This window comes from Ictidomys tridecemlineatus, chromosome X (genome assembly GCF_052094955.1).
Source record: "Ictidomys tridecemlineatus isolate mIctTri1 chromosome X, mIctTri1.hap1, whole genome shotgun sequence".
NCBI classification, from domain to species: domain Eukaryota; kingdom Metazoa; phylum Chordata; class Mammalia; order Rodentia; family Sciuridae; genus Ictidomys; species Ictidomys tridecemlineatus.
In genome coordinates, this window is record NC_135493.1 from 74,488,255 (window position 1) to 74,508,358 (window position 20,104).

The 20,104-nt window shown below is 39.6% G+C and overlaps 1 protein-coding gene and 1 long non-coding RNA gene across 10 annotated transcripts in view; one reads left to right on the forward strand and one right to left on the reverse strand.

Moving 5' to 3' along the window:
* Window positions 1-20,104, reverse strand: part of LOC144371722 (uncharacterized) — a 34,217-nt gene that overhangs the window by 9,542 nt on the left and 4,571 nt on the right. The gene's annotated exons all lie outside the window — the stretch shown is intronic.
* On the forward strand, window positions 8,799-16,218 carry LOC101956912 (rho-related GTP-binding protein RhoG). 9 transcript variants are annotated; one of them, XM_078034683.1, is made up of 4 exons: window positions 8,799-9,462; window positions 11,613-11,731; window positions 13,305-13,388; window positions 14,215-16,218. In XM_078034683.1, exons 3-4 carry the CDS (start codon window positions 13,326-13,328, stop codon window positions 14,803-14,805), a joined length of 654 nt encoding a protein of 217 aa, XP_077890809.1. In that variant the 5' UTR covers window positions 8,799-9,462; window positions 11,613-11,731; window positions 13,305-13,325; the 3' UTR covers window positions 14,806-16,218. The 9 variants fall into 9 exon arrangements, with proteins under 9 accessions (XP_077890809.1, XP_021575611.1, XP_077890808.1 ...); XM_021719936.3 differs by lacking the exon at window positions 11,613-11,731 and adding an exon at window positions 11,771-11,804; XM_040281970.2 differs by having other exon boundaries at window positions 8,804-9,462; window positions 13,305-13,684.

A 20,104-nucleotide genomic window follows, 5' to 3' on the forward strand; every position in this document is an offset into this window, starting at 1 on the left:
AATTAGTAACATGCTGTCTCAAAAAATAAAAAGGGCTGGGGATGTAGCTCAGTGGCAGAGCTCTCCTGGGTTCAGTCCCAAGTATAAGAAAAGAATGAATAAACTAATTAATTAATTAAAAGGTCTGGGCTGTAGCTCAGAAATAGTATGCATTTGGAGTCAACCCCCAGTACTACAAAAATGAAATAACAGAGGGATATGTACTTATAAAATTTTGTATTGCCTTCCAAATCTGCATACTGATTAATGGTCCAATAACCAAATAGGAGTTTGTGTTTCTCTATATCCTTGCGAAAATATTATATTATCATGGTTTTTTCCCCCCACTTTGGTACCAAGGTTTGAACCCAGGGGTGCTCAAACACTAAGCTACATCCCCAGCCCTATTTTGAGACAGGGTCTTGTTAAGTTTCATTGGGCCTTGCTAAATTGCTGAAGCTAGCTTTTAACATGGGATCCTCCTGCTGAGATTACAGGTGAGTGCTACCATGCTTGGCTTATCATGCTTTATCACACTTTTTTAAATAGGAAAAAAAGTAGTGTCTCATTATACTGTTTTTTTTTCCTTTTGGTGCTGGGGGTTGATAGGGGTACTCTACCACTAAGCTATATCCCCAACCCTTTTTATTTTTTGTTTTGAGACAGGGTCTTGCTAACTTGCCAAGGCTGGCCTTGAATTTATGATTATCCTGTCTCAGATGCTCAAGATGGGATATGCTAGGATTCATCACTGCATTGGCTCTTGTTATACTTTTTTTTCTTTTTGGCACAGGTGATTGAACCTAGGGATGCTTTACCACTGAGCTACATCCCTAGACCTTTTTATTTTTTAAGATAAGCGTCTTGGGCTGGGACAAAAGCTGCTATAAAAATCCAGTGGCACACACCTATAGTCCCAGCTTCTTGGGAGTCTGAGGCAGGAAGACTGCTTAAGTGGTAAGAATTCGCTCAGTGGTAGAACACTTGGCTTGCATGTGTAAGGCACTGGGTTTGATCCTCAGCACCACATAAAATAAATAAAGATATTGTGTCTATGTACATCTAAAAAATTTTTTTAAAAAGATAAGCATCTTGCTAAATAGCTGAGTTTGGCCTAAAACTTGCCATCCTTCTGCCTCAGCCTCCTGCATTGCTGGGATTACAAGTTGGTGCCACTGTGCCTGGATTTTTTTTTTAAATTTTTGAAACAGGGTCTTGCTGAATTGCATAGGACCTTACTAAGTTGCTGAGCTTGCCTTTGAACTGCAGTCCTCCTGCCTCAGCCTCTGGAGTTGCTGGGATTACAGTTATGTACCACCATACCCAACCTTAATAAATTGATTTTTAAAAGAAAAAAATATAGGTATGCAATAAAAGAAAATTAAATATTTATACATGATGCAACATGGATGAGCTTAAAAACATACTAAGTGAAAGAAGTCATAGGTGATTTATGATTCCATTTAAGTGAAATATTTAGGAAAAGATAAACTTATTAAAGCCATATTTTGCATTATTCTAGGCTAGGTTGGGAACAGGGAGTGACTGCAAATGAGCTTGAGGAGTTTTGGGGGTATGTCAAATGCTTTAAGATCAGATTGTAATGATAATTAATTTTACACTTAAGATCAGTAAATTTTAGCTCAGTTGGTATAATTACCAATGCTTGCCTCACATGCACAAGGCTCTTTCAATCCCCAGCATCACCAAAAAAAAAAAAAAATCAGTACTTTTTGGTATGTAAATTGTACCCCAGTAAACCTGTTTTTAAAATATAATTGATGTCAGGTGCAGAGACACACACTGTAATCCCAGTGGCTCTGAAGGCTGAGGCGGGAGGATCAAAAGTTCAAAGCCAGCCTCAGCAACTTAATGAGGCTCTGAGCATCTCAGAGAGATCCTGTCTCAAAAGATAAAAAGGGCTAATGATGTGGCTCAGTGGTTCAGCATCCCTGAGTTCAATCCCTGTACTTGAATAAATAGATAAAATATAACTGAAACCAGGTACAGTAGCAAATGCTTACGATCCTAGTGGCTAGGGAGGTGAAGGCAGGAGGATTACAAGGTCAAGGTCAGTCTCAGAAAATTAGCCAGACTTTGTCTCAGAATAATAAAAGAGATGGGAATATAGCTTAGTAGTAAAGAGCCCTTGGTTTCAATCCCCAGAATGAATATAAATATACATATAAACATACATATGAACAAATGCATACATGATATATTTGTGTGTGTGTGTACTTACATTGAGGGGGGCTGGGGATATAGTTCAAATGTAGTATATTTAGTATATTTGAGGCCCTGGGTTCAATCCTAGCACAGAGCAAAAGTAGTAATTGGCCATATGATCTGGCAATTGGGCTCCTTGGTATGTACCTAATGACCTGCAAACCTATTCTTTTTGTATTTGGGGTGAGTGGTTGGGATCTTATGATGTTGTCCAGGCTGGCCTCAAACTCTTGGGCTTAAACTGTCTTCTTGCTTTAGCCTCCCAAGAAGTTGGGACTGTAGATGTGTGCCAGTGGATTTTTATAGCAGTTTTTTTTTTTTTTTTTTTTTTTTGTTGTTGTTGTTTTTGGTGGTGCTGGGGATTGAACCCAGGGCCTTGTGCATGCTCTGCAAGCACTCTTAGCAACTGGGCTATATTCTCAATCCCTATAGCAGTTTTAGTTATAATTACCAATGCTTGCAAGCATCCAAGATGTCCTTCAGTGAATAGATAAATAAACTAGTAGGTGTATGTAACAATGAACTACTATTTGGCACTGACAAGAAATGAACTATCAGCTCATGAAAAGCTAGCGGAGAAAGCCTAAATGTGTATTACTGAGGAAAGCCAATCTTAAAAGGCTGTATACTGGATGATTCCAACTACTGTATTTAGCATTCTGGGGACAAACCTATGGAGATTATACAAAGGATCAGTACCAGAGTTTAGGGGGAAAGAGGGATGAACACAGAGCAGAGGATCTTTACAGCAGGGAAATTACTCTGTGATGCTATAATGATGGATAAGTGTCATATATTTGTGAAAACCTAAAGAATATATAACACACAAAGTGTGAACACTGGGCTATGGTAAACTCTGGATTTGGGAATGATAATGATTTGTCAGTGTAGTGTTATTGATTTAAGAAATGTAGGTAGCATCCTGGGGTGGGATGTTAATAGGCTATGCATGAGTAGCAGAGTATATGTGAATACTAGTTTCTATTCAGTTTTATTTGTGAACCTAAAACTGCTCTAAAAAAATAAGTCTATTTAAAGTGCTATCAAGACATGGAAAAAAGACATGGGAGAACCTCAAGTACATATACCAAGTGAAAGCTAATCTGAAAAGGCTACATAGCGGTCAACCAACTATGTAACATTCTAGAAAAGGCAAAACTTTGACACTAAAAAGATCCCTGGTTTCCAGAGGTTAAGGGGATAGAAGGGAGGCATAGGAGTAGCACAGAGGATTTTACTGTAGTAAAACTATCCTGTATTGTACTATAATGGTTACAAATGTACAAGTATAGGGGTGTGGGATGTTGAGATAGCAGAGGAGACTACACATGTGATGGCAGGGAGTACATGCTGTATTTGTGCTTATTTTTGTTGTGAACCCAAAACTGATCTAAAAAATAGTCTGTGGGTCTGGGAGTCTGGCTTAGTGGTAAAGTGTACAATTAATATGTGTGAGGCCCTGGTTCAGTCCCAATATCAAAAAGAAAAAAAATGTCTATAAATTGTGTAATCTGGGCATGGTAGCCCTCCTATAGTTAGTCCTAGCTACTTGGGAAGCTGAGGCAGGAGGATCACTTGAGCCCAGGAATTGGAGGCCAGCCTGGACAACATAGAAAAAATAGGGCTGGTGTTGTAGCTCAGTGTCAAGAGTGCATGCCTAGCATACCTGAGGCCTTTGAGTTCAGTCCCTAACACTACCAAAAAGAAGAAGAAGAAAAAAAAAAAACATTTGAACAAAATCAGTAACAAAGTATCATGGGTTATTTTGTAGTAAAAGTAAAATACATGTCAACAGCATGAAGTGCAGGAAGACAAAAATCAAAATATATTAATGTAAGAATCTTAAATTCTGAAGTGATATTAAAACCTGGAGTGTGGAGTTGGGTGAGTTCTTTATCTCAGGAATTCAAACAATGAGATTCTCAGACAGTAGAAGGTGAAAACAAAGTACAAGAATTTATTAGAGCAAAGCAAAGTAAAACTCCCACAGTGGGGAGGGGACCTGAGAGTGTTGGGAGTGAATAGCTATTGTATAGGGTTTATATGGATCTATAAGTTTAAGGAAGTCAGTCCCTGGCCCAATCAAAGTATTGATCAGGCATTTTCTTTATTTGGAGAGCCTGTGGACTCTCCGTCATATATATCCTGATTTCCTATGGACTCCAGGTCACATATGTCCCAATTTAAAAATAACATTTTTAGTGGGGCACACTGGTGTACACCCGTAATCCCAGCAGCTAGGGAGGCTGAGACAGGAGGATTGCAAATTCAAAGTCTGCCTCAGTGAAAAGCAAGACACTAAGCAACTCAGTGAGATCCTGTCAATAAAATACAAAATAGGGTTGGGAATGTGGCTCAGTGTTTGAGCGCCCTTGAGTTCAATCGCCAGTACCAAAAATAAAAATATTGTTTTTGTAAGTTTCTCAGCAAAAATTTGTAGCTGCTTTAGTGTGTGCTTTGCTGCCCAGGAAGTCATCCAGGGACCCATTTCCCTATCTTTTTAGCCTTATCTCTTCCTCCTGACCTCAGTATAGTAATACTTGAAGGTAGACTGTGAAAAACTAAAGATGTGCATTATACACCTTGAAGCAGCTGCTTAAAAAAAAAAGTATAGTTTGGAAACAGGTATAGCTTGGGCTGAGGAATTCAACTTTGTGGTAGAGTGCTTGCTTAATGGATGAGACCCTGGGGTTCAATCTCCAGAACCCCCACCCCCATAAAAAAGGTATAGCTAATAAGCCAACAAAGAGATAAAATGGAGTAAAATCAGTATTGATTAATTCAAAAGAAGGCAGAAAATGAGACAAAGAATAGATGGGACAATTAGGAAACAAATAGAAAAATAATATGTTCAAATATGATCATATCAGCAGTCACATTTTTGACAATCTAAACACCCCAATTGCAGGTTACAGATGATTAGGTAGAGTAAAAACCAAGACCTGACTGTTGTTATTCTTGCAGGAAAAGCTCTTAAAATACAAAGACATGAATAAGTTAAAAGTAAAATTAGGTCAAAAGATATTACCATTGCTAACAGTAATCCAATATAGTAATATTAGACAAAATAAATTTCAGAGCAAAGATACCAAGAATAAAGAATGTAATTTCAACTAAGGGGTCAATTAATGAAGAAGCCTTAACTATCCTAAATAAAGACTTAAAAAAATTATGGGCTGGGCATATAGCTCCGTTGTGCCTGCCTCACGTGCACAAGGCCCTGGGTTCAATCCCCAGCACCACAAAATTTTTTTAAAAAACACACAAGCCAGGTATGGTGGTGTGTGCCTGTAATCCCAGCAAATCAGGAGGCTGAGGCAGGAGATCATAAGCTTGAGGCCAGCCTTAGCATTTTAGCAGGGCCCTCAATAACTTAGACCTTGTCTCAAAATTTAAAAATGGGCTGAGGTGTAGCTTCATAGCTGGATGTCCCTGGGTTCAATCCCAGTAACCACCCCCACAAAAAACTTATAGGACAAGTAGGCATAAAATCAGCAAGGATAGCCAAGCTCAGTGGTGCACACCTATAATCCCAGTGGTTCAGGAGACATAGGCAAGCAGATTGTGAGTTCAAAGCCAGCCTCAGCAAAAGTGAGGCACTAAGCAACTCAGTGAGACTCTGTCTCTAAATGAAACACAAAATAGGGCTGGGGATATGGCCCAGTGGTCGAGTGCCCCCGAGTTCAATCTGCAGTAACAACAACAACAAAAATAAGCAAGGATATAGTAGAAGTGAACAATACTATCAATCAAATTTATCTGGCTGATATTTATAGAAGACTCTATCCAACAACAAAATACATTTTTTTTTTCAGTTACATGGACTGTTTATCATAATAGTCTATGTTCTAGGTCATAAAGTAAGTCCATAAATTCAACAAAAACCAAGACATAGAAAAGTTATCTGAGCACAATGGAATTGAACTAGGTATCATTAAGAAAGATCTGGAAAATCCCTAAATACTTGAAACAGTGTACTTCTAAATAATCCATGGATCAAAGAAGAAATCAAAAGAGAACTTAGAAAATATTTTGAACTGGGGCTGGGGTTGTGGCTCAGTGGTACGGTGCTTGCCTAGCATGTGTGAGGCACTGGGTTCGATTCTCAGCACCACATACAAATATAAATAAAAGTCCATCAACAACTAATAAAATATTTTTTTAAGAAAGAAAATATTTTGAACTGAGCAAAACTATCATAACTTATGGAATTCTTCTAAAGCAAAAAATGGGATAAGTTTTTAGCAATAAACACCTTCATTTGGAGTATTGGGGTGCAGCTCAGTAGTATTTTCCCAGTGTGAGTGAGGCACTGGATTCAATCCCCAGCATAAACAAATCTACCAGAAATTAATGATATGTTTATTGTTTTCAGACCACAGATATGTGCAACCATGCCCAGCTCAGGATGCTTTCAAAACTAAAGCAAGCTGATAACCCCCCTTAAACCCTCCAGAAACCATTGTTAGAACTGAAGAAGGATCTCAAAATAATGACTTCAGTTTTCACTTAATAAACAAGGAAGAACAAATAAAACTCAAAGGATAAGAACAGAAATAAAAGGTAGAAATCAGTGAAAAACAATGGAGAAAATGAAACAAGATACTTCAATGCCAGGTTTCCTTATAGTATTATTGATAATATCCCAAAGGTGCAAATAATCCAGATGTCCATTAACAGATGAATCAATAAACAAAACTTTGTGTATCCATACAGTGGAATATTATTCTTTTTTTTTTAAGAGAGAGTGAGAGAGGGGAGAGAGAGAGAGAGAGAGACAGAATTTTTAATATTTATTTTTTAGTTCTCGGTGGACACAACATCTTTGTTGGTATGTGGTGCTGAGGATCGAACCCGGGCCGCACTCATGCCAGGCGAGCGCGCTACCGCTTGAGCCACATCCCCAGCCCAGTGGAATATTATTCAACCATAAAAATTAATGAAGTGCTAGGCAGGCCTGTGGCAGGGCACACCTGTAATCCCTGTGACTTGAGAGGCTGAGGCAGGAGGACTGCAAGATTGTGCCCAACCTGGGCAATTTAGCAAGACCATTTCAAAATTTAAAAAAGGGATGGAGATGTAGCTCAGTGGTAGACTGTCCCTAGGTTCAATCCTCAGTACTCCCCCACCAAAAAAGGGAAGGGAGTACTGATACATTGTATAATATGGATAAACCTTAAATATTTGCTAAGTAAAATAAGCCGCACACAAAGTCAAATATGTAGTGTATGACTTCACTGATATGAGATATCTAGAATAGCAAATTCATAAATAAAATGTGAATTAGAGGTTACCAAAGGCTAGGGGAAAGGAACGAGGTAATGGAGAGTTTTATTTTTTTGTGGAGCCAGGGTTTGAATGCAGGGTTGCTTAACCACTGAGCCACATCACCAGCCCTTATGTTTTATGTAGAGACAGAGTTTTAGTGAGTTGCTTACAGTCTCACTAAGTTGCTGAGGCTGGCTTTGAACTGGTGATCCTCCTGCCTCATCCTCTCAAAGTGTTGGAATTACAGATGGCACCACTGAGCTCTATATGGAGAGTTATTTTTAGTATGTACAGGGATTTGTTTCAGGTGATGAAAATTTCAGAAATGGTGGTAATAGTTGCACAATTTAAGAATGTATTCAATGCTTTTGAACTACATAAATGGTTACATGGAGGCTGAAGTTGTAGCTAGGTGGTAGAGGGCTTGTCTAGCATGCTGGATTCCCTGGGTTCCATCCCAAGGACTGAAATAAATGCTAAAATGGCAAATTTTGCTACACATTTTACAATTTTAAAACAGTGTAATACTAACATAGTAGAGGCTGGGGTTGTGGCTCAGCAGCAGAGCGCTTGCTTAGCACATGTGAGGTCCTGGCTTCAATCCTCAGCACCACATAAAAATAAATAAAATAAAGATATTGTGTCCAACTACAACAAAAAAACAAATCTTAAAAAAATTGAATTGTACTTTTTCTTAATTTTTTTTGGGGGGGGGTGGATAATATGGTGGTACAGGAATTGCACCTGGGAGGGTGCTCTACCACTGAGCTACATTCCCAGTCTTTTTCTTTTTTAAATTTTGAGACAGTGTTGCACTAAATTGCCAGGACTGGCCTCAAAAGTTGCCACCCTGTCTCAGGTTCCCTAGTAGCTGAGACTATAGGTATGTGAGCTACACCCTAGCTTGAATTGTGCACTGTAAATGGATTTACTGTGTGGTTATGTGAATTTGTATGTCAATAAAGTTGTTTTAAAAGAATGCATACTGTATGATTTCATTTATATAAAACTCCAAAAAATGTAAATGGGATTGGGGGTGTGACTCCGTGATAGAGTGCTTGCCTGGCATGCATGAAGCCTGGGGTTTGATTTCTAGCACCCCACCCCAAAGTAAAATAAAAGGACTGGGGGGCTGGGGATGTGGTTCAAGTGGTAGCAAGCTCACCTGGCATGCGTGCGGCCTGGGTTTGATCCTCAGCACCACATACAAACGATGCTGTGTCCGCTGGAAAAAAACCTAAACAATAAATATTAAAATTCTCTCTCTCTCTCTCTCTCTCTCTCTCTCTCTCTCTCTCTAAAAAAAATAAAAGGACTGGGAGTATAGCTCAATGGTAAAGCACTCCTAGGTTTGATCCCCAGTACCTTTCCGCCGGCCCCCCAAAAGGACAAAAAACGTATCCAAACTAATATATGGTAACAAAAAGAAACCCTAATTCCCTCACTACCTCATTTTATCCCCTTCATTTTTTCAAAAACCTTCTCTGGTCCTTAAGTCTATATTAATATTGGTCTTGGGAAAGTCAGAGGTCCAGACCTCTGAGTTTTCCAGTCTTATCTAATAGAGCATCCTCCACAAATAGTCTACCCAGCAGGCAATTTTCTCCCAAGCTACATTCACAATAAGAAACATTCAAGCCAGGCACCGTGGAGCTCTGGAGACTGGAAGGAGAGAGTGGTCTCATTTCGCTAAGGTAAAGAAGTTATTTGGTACTGGGGTTGGGATCTTAAGTAGTCCTTAAAGTGTGGTTTAAGAGCCTGTGACTCGCTGATAGCTAGGCGGGCCCTGGAACTCCACTTCCCAGGAGGTCTCGGGGCATCGAGTGAAGACTGCGTCCAACGATGGGGTGGGACTCAGTCGCTACCCGGATGTGTCGCTGAGCTCTCACAGCTTGTCTTTCCTAGCCCCACTCAAGAACTCCCGGACGCTTCGCCAGCCGGCCAGCAGCAGTCCATCGGCAGCGCTGGATAAAGATCAGACTTTGCCGGGTAACCTTTATGGACAGACAGACCCTCCCACAGCCAACTACCTTCTTTCTGCTAGAGTCTCCCTATTTCCCAGGGACAGTTGCCTTAGGATTTGAGCTACTCCCTGAATGGAAGGAATTTGCTGGGGGTGGGGTAGAGTGAGATATGTGTAGGTCTGCTAGGTCTGGGAGATTGACCCAACCCTTCCTATTTGTGAATCCTATGTTGTGTGTGTGTGTGTGTGTGTGTGTGCGTGGGGGGGCACCTCTCTGTCCCAGGCTTAGTAGTCCTTATGAAACTGGAGTAAACTACCCTTGGTGGAGAATGTGAGGAAAGTGCTGAGTGGGCTTGTGGTTTCTGTGATTGGGTCACTAGACTTGCCCCTCCTTAGGTTAAGTTTCCTAGCGTCAGATAAAAACCCTCCTCCTCTTCCCACCCCTCCCCCAGGGTTGGGAAGTGTTCACTAGGTTTCCATCATCCACAAGCGCCTTGAAAGTCTCCTTTGACCAGTCTTGAATCAAAGCAGTCTTCAATGTAAAAAGCTTCCTCTATTCTGTAGATAACTAAATTGAAGAAAGTAGTAAATAAAAATGGGAAACTTATACTGAATTGTTTTGGTTTCAGAAAGTTACAGAGTAATTTTACATGGATGTAGACACAGACGTGGGAAGATTGCAACTTGGAGAATGTGTTATAAACAGTACTATTCTGAGCTGATCCTGAATATTGTTGATTTTTTTTTGTACTGGGGATTGAACCCAGGGGCACTTAACCAATGAACCTCAGCCCCATCCTCCTTTTTAAATTATTAAATAGGGTCTCAGTAGCTGAGGCTGGCTTTTGAACTTGCAGTCCTCCTGCCTCAGTCTCCAGAGCTGCTGGGATTGCAGGTGGGTTGCCACCATGCCTGACTTGAATGTTGTGAATATAGCTTAGGAGAAAATTGCCTGCTGGGTAGACTATTTGTGGAGGATACTTGATAAGACTGGAAGAGCTGGGGCTGTAGCTCAGTGGTAGAGCATTTGCCTAGCACGTGTAAGGGACTGGGTTCAATCCTCAGCAGCCCTGTAAAAATAAAATAAAGGTATTGTGTCCATCTACAAAAAAAAAAAAAAAAGACTGGAAGACACAGGAGTGCACCACTAGATCTGGCCTTATTTGCCTTTTAATGTATAGCCTATCCTTTCCACCAAACTAAGTTTCTAAGGTTAAGGAAGTTTTTGTTGTTTTTACCCCTTTAAAGATCCCTCCCAGCAGTGCAGTGCCTAGGGTAGAATCTGGGAGAATATATGGATAGTGGTGGTGATGAGTTGAGGAAAATTGTGCATGATCCTTGACAAGGACAGCATGGTGCCAGATGTTGGAGTTGATATAAACCTTTTCTCATATAGGTGATGCAACCTAAAATATTTTCCTTTCTTTAAATAATTCCTAGCTTTTTCTCAGAGCCCCCAACTCTTTAAAATATTTTTAGCATTATTTTGAGACTTTATAACTATTAAAAATTTCAAACACATACATGAGAAAACAGTGTCCAGAATACATGGGCTTAATACAAATAAGTGAATTGTGCAATGAAGCCCCCCCCCCACCTGGGACTTTTGCTAAACCCTGCCTTTCATAGAGATTTTGCTATGAATGAAAGTGTTTATAAGAAGTTGGTACTGCTTTGGATTTTCTTATTTCTGTGATATTCTGACTGCATACTATTACCTAGGCACCCAGCCATTAGTGTGCCATGTATAGTCATTATCTGTAGACCATATATGCCAGGAGCACTAGTAGATATAAACCAAGATAAACAAGTACAGATAACTTTTCCCAGTTATTTTAGGGGCTGAACTTAGGGTACAAAGTAGTCTTTGTGCTTAAGTTTTACCCTGGTTCTGCAACCTACCATCCCCCAATTGTACTGTTGTCCTGAAAGCAGTCCCTTTGAGCAGGAGTTTCACACACTGGATGATATCTAAGGAGGCTGGAAGTGGGGTTGTATAGGCTAACTGATGTAGGAATTCATAGGAAGAGAATCCAGACAGGAAGTTAAAAAAGGCTATTCACAGGGAGTGTGGTGGTGGCTTTGCCCTGTTATCATAGAATTTGTGTAATTGTTATGCCTATTCCTAGGGCATAGTTGCCCATCAGAGCTGAATTATGCTCTGGACTTTTTTTAGGTATGGGATCTATGGACGGTCTCCCTGGTTAGAATTATGTGAGCGGAGAGCTACCCCTAGTGGGCTTAAGTGAAACATGCTCTGAAGGCCAACTTCTCTTTAAACTGACCCATGATGAGGTATTTTTTTTTTCTTCTTTTGTTTGCCCAATATGACAGCAATATGGGAGTGTTATTTCTCTAAATTACCAAGGTGAGAAATTCTTGTTTTTATCCCTGTAACCAAATACATATGACAATCCCCTTCCTCCATGTTCTGACGCTTGAAGAAATTAATGTTATAAAGATTGAGTCTGGGGCTGGGATTGTGGCTCAGTGGCAGAGTGCCTGCCTTGCAAGTATGAGGCACTGGGTTCAATCCTCAGTACCACATAAAAATAAATAAATAAAATAATGGTATTGTGTCCATCTACAACTACAAAAATATTTTAAAAATAAATAAAAAAGATTGAGTCTGGCTGGGCATGGTGGTACACACCTATAATCCAAATAGATTGGGAGGCTGAGGTAGGAGGATTGTGAGTTAAAAGCCAGCCCTCAGGGGCTGGGGTTGTGGCTTAGTGGTAGAGTACTAGCCTCGCATGTGTGAGGTACTGGGTTTGATCTTCAGCACCACACAAAAATAAATAAACAAAATAAAGGTATTGTGTTATATATATACTAGTCTCAGCAATTTAGCGAGGCCCTAAGCAACTCATCAAGTCCCTGTCTGTAAATGAAATGTAAAAAGGCCTGGTGATGTGGCTCAGTGGTTAAGTGCCCCTTGGTTCAATCTCTGGTTCAAAAAAAAAAAAAAAAGAAAGAAAGAAAGAAAGAAAATGAGAGAGATATAGTCTGCTGAGTGTGGTGGTATACACCTGTAATCCCAACAGGTTAGGAAGCTGAGGCAGAAGGATTCCAAGTTCAGAGCTAGTCTTAGCAACTTAGTGAGGTCCTAAGTAATTTAGCAAGACCCTGTCTCAAAATAAAAAGGGCTGGGGATGTGGATTAGTTAAGCACCCCTGGGTTCAATCCCCAGTACCGAACAAAGCAAAATTGCAATAACTAAGAATCTAAAGTAGAATGTACTCCACATCATGTACAACCACAAAAATGGGAAGTTGTACTCCATGTATATATATCAAAATATATTCTATTGTCATGTATAACTAAAAAGAACAAGGAATTTTTTTTTTAAAAAAAAGAAAGTAGAATGCAGCTTAAATTGAGGGCAGGACAGTGATAGGATATTAATATGGGGGGTGTAAACACGAGAGCACATGTTTATATATACTTCTGGAGATTATCTATGTCATATCATTTACTTTGAAATACTTGATTCATGAAGAAATGGACAATAGCATGGTGGTGTTGTTTTGTTCAGATAAGGTGGGAAGATGGTATGAGACCTCTGGTTTTTCTAGCATTGAAACCATATTACAGAATTTTTGCCTTCCCTCAGTAGTATAGTATTAGTAGAATTAAGAAGTCGAAGGCTGAGGGTGTTGTTCAGTGGTAGAGCAACAGTCTGGCGTTTGAGAAGCCCTGAAATGGATTTCTAACACCACACACACAAAAATAAAACAACAACATCAACAACAAAAAATGAAACAAATGAACAAAATACATCATCATAGCTTCTAACATTTAATGAGGACTGTGTATATGACAGTGATTAATAACTACTACACATATCTTCTTTTATTTAACACAGGTTAAGAACTTGCCCAAGTTCATGAAGCTTAGGAAGCTTTTTGACTCCAGGAAGTCTGACTTCGGAGCCTTGACTCATTTTTTGGTACTGGGGATTGAACCTGGGGGGGTGCCTTGGCACTGAAATACATCCTCAGCTCTTTTTATTATTATTTTTTAAAATTTTGAGACAAGGTGCCCAGGCAAGCATCCAACTTACAAGGCCTCCGGCCTTAGCCTCCTGAGTTGTTGGAATAAAGAAAGGCATGAGCCACTGAGACTGGCTACACTTATTTTTTTAAAATTAATCAATCCCCATTTACTGAACACCTGCAATGTTAGCACCTTTGATAAAGTATATCCAGACCCTATGACAAATGTGTAACAAATAACTATTATATGGTGAGTACCATTTTTCAATCTTGGAAACCTCTCTATGCCTATGTTTTTTAAAATTATAGTTACCATTTCCTGAGTACCTGCAGTATGTTAGCACCTTTGATATAGTATATCCAAACCTTATGACAACAACTTAACATTCATACCTATGTATATGAATAGTTTCTAATCTGTCTGGATTTACAACTACTTTTGAGAATCTGACAACTTTGGATCTTCTTTGAAGAAAAATTTATTTATACACATACATATAATATTTTCACAATCCCAGAGGTGGCTTCTAGAACCAACTAAAGCCTGTCCTCTCACAGTCCACAAGCTCCAGTGGACTGTAAAGTGTAAAAACAGTCCAGTGTAAAAACTCTTGTCCTATACAAGCTTTCCCAGATTACTCTTCTATGGTGTTAGGGGCACAGGGAATATGTGTGTGTGTGTGTGGGGGGGTTGCTTTCCTTTCTCTTCCTTCTCAGAAATGTTTATAAAGCTCCCTAAATTAACCAAATATCTCTGAATGTTTTTTCTCTTGTACATAGGATTACAAGGGAAGAATGCAGACCATCAAATGTGTGGTTGTAGGAGATGGGGCTGTGGGTAAGACCTGCCTCCTCATCAGTTACACTACAAATGCATTTCCTGAGGAGTATATCCCCACTGTCTTTGACAACTATAGTGCCCAAACATCTGTGGATGGCCAAATCGTCAGCCTGAATCTGTGGGATACTGCTGGCCAAGAAGAATATGATCGATTGCGGACACTCTCCTACCCCCAGACCAATATTTTTGTCATTTGTTTTTCCATTGGCAACCCATCCTCTTATGCCAATGTGAGGCATAAGTGGCACCCAGAAGTCTCCCATCATTGCCCCAATGTACCTGTTCTGCTGGTAGGCACTAAGAGGGACCTGCGAAGTGACCATGAGACAGTGAAGAAGCTGAAGGAGCAGAGCCTAGTGCCCACAACTCCTCAACAAGGCAATTCGCTGGCTAAGCAGGTAGGGGCTGTGAAGTATCTGGAATGTTCAGCCCTGATGCAGGATGGGGTACATGAGGTGTTTTTGGAAGCTATCCGGGCAGTGCTGTACCCTGCCTCAAAGAAGAATGTTAAGAAATGTGTTCTCTTGTAGCTTTTGGGTGCTACTTTGGAGACTGCACCTAAAAATGTAAAGGAAGCTTCCTTTGATAGTAGTTGCAAGTGCCAGCATGAGCCATTTCTCTCTTCCCCTATAAGCCCTAGACTCCTGGTTATTTGGCTTTTGGAGGAATCTAGAAGACAGACTATTTCCTACACGGCTACTTTAAGTTTGGTATGAACCTTGTGGAGGAAGTTTGTGTGTGTCTATCTGTATCCCCTGTCACAAGTAGTAAAAGGAGATGCCACTGAATGCTGTTCTTTTTTCTACTGGCCAAGCCGTGATGAAGCACAGCAATCTTCATGCTGTCCTTGGGAAGCATTTGCTTGTCTGCTTTGAAATCTAACTTTGACTTTCTTTGCTGTATCTACCATTGAGCAAGTGCCTCAGACAATGATTTTTAAATCATTGCCTTAAACTTTTAGACATTCTAATATTTTTTGTGATCCTGGGGATTGAACCTAGGGTCTCATGCATGCCACATAAGCCCCATTGAGCTGTACCCCCAGTTCTGACATGCTAATTTTCCCATATTGGTGAAACCTCAGGGTTCTTTACCACTTAACTACATCCCCACTCCTTTTGACTTTTTGAGACAGGGTCTCACTAAGTTGCCCAGGCTGGCCTCAAACTTGTGATTCTCCTGCCTCAGCCTCCTAAATAGCTAGGATTATAGGTGTCCTAATATACTGAGTTTTTGAAAGCCATTTTATTTGTGTTATGCATGTTCCCAATGTTGACACATTCCTCTTATTCTTGAGATAAGACATTTTCACAAAAATGGTTAAGCAGCATTTTCCAAAAATCTGAGCTAGTAATAGATGTTCATTTTTAAAGGATTCTATCTATTGTCCAATAAGCTCAGGAATCAGCAATTTATATAAAACCCATCAGGTTTCTTTACAGTAGAACTTTATAACTTATTATGTATGCATTGTTTCCCACACTTATTTCATCACTGAACATTTTTGGAGGTTCCATATAATACCAGATAATAGTTTCAGAGAAGTTGGGTTAGTGGAAACTGGGAATTCTCAATGAGGCTGTAAAAAAATGCAAAAAGCATAATGTGGTCCTGTTCTTTTTGATGTTTTCCTCATTATGCCTTTGAGACAAATGTTTATATCAGCCATGGACTTATTGGTTCCTCTGCTTTAGGAGATGGGTTTGGCATTTAATGATGATAGTGCATGCACTGCAGATAGGGTCCCACAATGAGATCTGCTATTAGATTTCACTAGCACTGTCGACTTGGTGATGTGGAAGTTATTCAATCCCTCGAAAAGCTGTATCTGAGTCTTCTGTATGGCCCCTTTCCCTCTTAGTCACTTCCTGTAAAATAAACCCACTCAAGGTCAATTCCCTAAATAAAACAAAAACAAAACAATTAAACTGTCCTGCCAATCATTGTCAGGAGTTCTGTTTTTTTTTTTTTTTCTTTTTTGGTACTAGGGATTTTAAGAGGCATGATTTACCATTGAGCCACATTCCCAGCCATTTTTATTTTAAGACAGGGTCTCAGTAAATTGCTTAGAGCCTTGCTTAGTTGCTGAGGCTGGCCTCAAACTTGCAATGCTCCTGCCTCAGCTGTCAGACTCCCAAATTATTGGATTATTGGTGTGCACTATCATGCCTGGCCCAATTTGTTTGTTTGTCTGGTGCTTGTAATGGAACCCAGGGCCTGGTGTATACAAGGCAAGCATTTTACCACTGAGCTATATCCCCAACCCTTTTTTAAAAAATTTGAAACAGGTTCTCACAAAGTTGCTGAAGCTGGCCTTGAACTTCTAATCTTCCTGCCTTAGCTTTCCAAGTACCTGAGATTACAGGGTAGCTTGTTCCAGTTTTTTTTTTTTTTTTTTTTTTTTGGTACCAGGTATTAAACTCAGGGGCACTTGACCACTGAGCAACATCCCCAGCCCTGTTTTGTATTTTATCTAGAGACAGGGTCTCATGGAGTTGCTAAGCACCTCACCATTGCTGAGGCTGGCTTTGAACCCATGATCCTTCTGTCTCGGCCTCCTGAGCCGCTGGAATTACAGGCGTGCACCACTGGGCCCGGCTTTGCTAGAGTTGCTCAGCTTGCCATCTCCCAGTATGCCAGCTTCTCCTTTTCTCCTTGTCTTTTTGACCTTCATTTGGTATGGAAGGAATACTTCTTCATATGACAAATAATGGTTGATAATTTCACTGTGCATACCCCATTCTACCATGCCAAATAGCACTGGGTTTTTGAGAATTGAGAAATGAAGTCATAAGATCTGTTCTTGGGCTGGGGATGTGGCTCAAGCAGTAGCGCGCTCGCCTGGCATACATGCGGCCTGGGTTCGATCCTCAGCACCACATACAAACAAAAGATGTTGTGTCTGCTGAAAACTAAAAAAAAAAAAAAAAAAAAAAAGATCTGTACTTACCCCTGCTGTGGGTAAAGCATTTTGACTGATGTTCCCTGCGATGCTTACAGAACATAAAGGCTTATACAGGCTAGAAACATGGCTGCCACCTGTGTGGCTGTCTATGAGAATTAATGATTTAATTTTTATGGTGCTGGGGATTGAGCTATGGTTTCACACATTAGGCAAGTGTTCTACCACATAGCTACACCCCCAGCCCTTCTTGGGGAACTTTCTGTTTAGCTACTGTCTTTTTTTTTTTTTTTTCGGTACTGGGGATTGAACCCAGAGATACTTTATCACTGAGCCACATCCCAGCCCTTTTTAATATTTTATTTAGAAACAGGGTCTCCCTGAGTTGCTTAGTGCCTCACTAATTTGCTGAGGCTGGCTTTGAACTTGGGATCCTCCTGCCTCAGCCTCCCAAACCGCTGGGATTATGGGCGTGCACCCCTTTGCCCAAGTTACTGTCATCTTTTTTTTTCCTAAATTTTTTTTTAGTTGTAGTTGGATACAATACCTTTATTTATTTATTTTTATGTGGTGCTGAGGATCCAGTGCCTCACATGTGCTAGGCAAATGCTCTACCACTGAGCCACAACCCCTGCCTTACTGTCATCTTTTTAAGTGACTTTTATTTATTTATTTTGGTACCAGGGATTGAACTCAGGGGCACTCAACCACTGAGCCACATCCCCAACCCTACTTTTTATTTTATTTGGAGACAGGGTCTCACTGAGTTGCTTAGTGCCTCCCTTTTGTTGAAGCTGGCTTTAAACTCGAGATCCTCCCGTCTCAGCCTCCCAAGCTGCTGGGATTACAGGCAAGCAAGGCGCTTAAGTGACTTTTAATTTAACAGTGCCTCCTACTCCACTTTTGCCTAGCAAGTTACTAAACGTAGGCCTGGGTTTTGTATGGGCAAACCGTTTTCTTCTAATAAATGGAGGTGTAATCCTCAAATCTGAGTAGGAGTCCTTTTTATACTGGACTGATTTGATGGTCTTGAGTATACACTGACAACTTGGTTTTTATATTTAAAAGGAATTTGTATGAAGATCAACTTGCTGAAATTATTCAAAACAAATGATAATAAACTTTTCTGATTTTACCAGGTCTGTTGCTTTCAAAAAAATCAAAGCAATTCCTCTCCCTTCTTCTTTGAGTGCTTTCTAAATTCTCTTCAACTTGCAAAGGATGAAATAACTATAACTGTCATATTGCACAGTGCACCAACAAGTAACTGTACTTGTTTTTCTTTACCAGATAATCAGGGTAGGGAACTGTGTTCTAATATTGACTCTCTCATTCTTGCCCCACACTTATCCATCCTCAGGATTTAGCTTCTCTTCCAGATTCTCACTAATAATAGGTCAGTTAGTTCTGTGCAGGCAATATTTTTTCTCAAACTACAGTTAGTAAATAATTTAGGTCTTGTATGTTACAAGCACTACTACATTAGGGACTAAGTGTAAAGACACATCACTTAATATCCTTTGCCCCTTTCACTATCTCAGCAATATATCCTATGTGTTATTTAAAAAAAATGTGTGACTAATTCTGGATAGTAATTGGGTATGGTGTAGTGTACTAATACTAAGAGTACTAGTAAGGAAGAGCAAAACCATGTGTTTGTTTTCTTGGTACTAGGGATTGAATCCAGGTGCATTCTACCACTAAGTTACATCCTCAGTATTTTTATTTTTTATTTTGAGAAGAGATCTAAGTTGCTGAGGCTGATGTTTAAAAAAAAAAAACAGTTTTGAGGCTGGGGTGTAGCTCATTGGTAAGGCATGTGCTCAGTATGTGCAAGGCCCTGGGTTTGATACCCTGCACCATAAAAACAAAATACTCCTTCAGTTTTACTGAGAGATAGTTTTAGCTACCATAAAATTCACCTATTTCAAGTCTATAATTTAAAAATTTTTAGTAAATTTAGTTGTGCAAACATCACCAAAATGCAATTTTAGAACATTTCTATGACTCTAGGAATGCTTCATGCAGTTAATCCCTGTTAATAGTCCACTGCCATTCCTAGACAACCACTAGTCTTTCTTTTATAGATTTGTCTTTTCTGGATATTATATACAATCATACAACATGTAGTTTTTTATAACTCTCTTCATCTAGCATAATGTCTGCAAATTCCATTTCATATCACATATCAGTACTTAATTTCTTTTTATTGTCAATATTCCATTGTATGACTATCTTATTTCTGTATTCATCAGATGGACATTTGGGTTTTCACTTTTTATTATCACTAATATGTGTGTACAATGTTTTTTGTGTATATATGATTTTATTTATTTTTTATTATATTTAGTTGCACATGACAGAATGCATTTCAATTCATCATACACAAATGGAGTGCAACATTTCAATTATCTGGTTGTACATGGTGTATAGAGACGCACCATTCATGCAATCATATGTGTACTTAGGGTAATGATATCTACCTCATTCCACCATCTTTCCTACCCTCATAACCTCTCCCCACCCTCCCCTTTGCCCAATCCAAAGATCCTCCATTCTTCCCTTCCATCCCCATTATAGATCAGCATCCACTAGTGAGAGAAAACATTCAGCCTTTAATTCATTGGGATTGGCTTACTTCATTTAGCACAATATCCTCCAATTCCATCCATTTACCTGCAAATGCCACAATTTTATTCTTTTTTAATGCTGAGTAATATTCCATTGTGTATATACACCAGTTTCTTTATCCATTCATCTACTGATGGGCATCTAGGTTGGTTCCAGTTTAGCTATTGTTTCAGCTGTTATAAACATTGGTGTAGCTATGTTACTATAGTATGCTGATTTTAAGTCCTTTGGGTATAAACCAAGGAGTGGGATAGCTGGGTAAAATGTTGTTTCCATTCCAAGTTTTCTGAGGAATC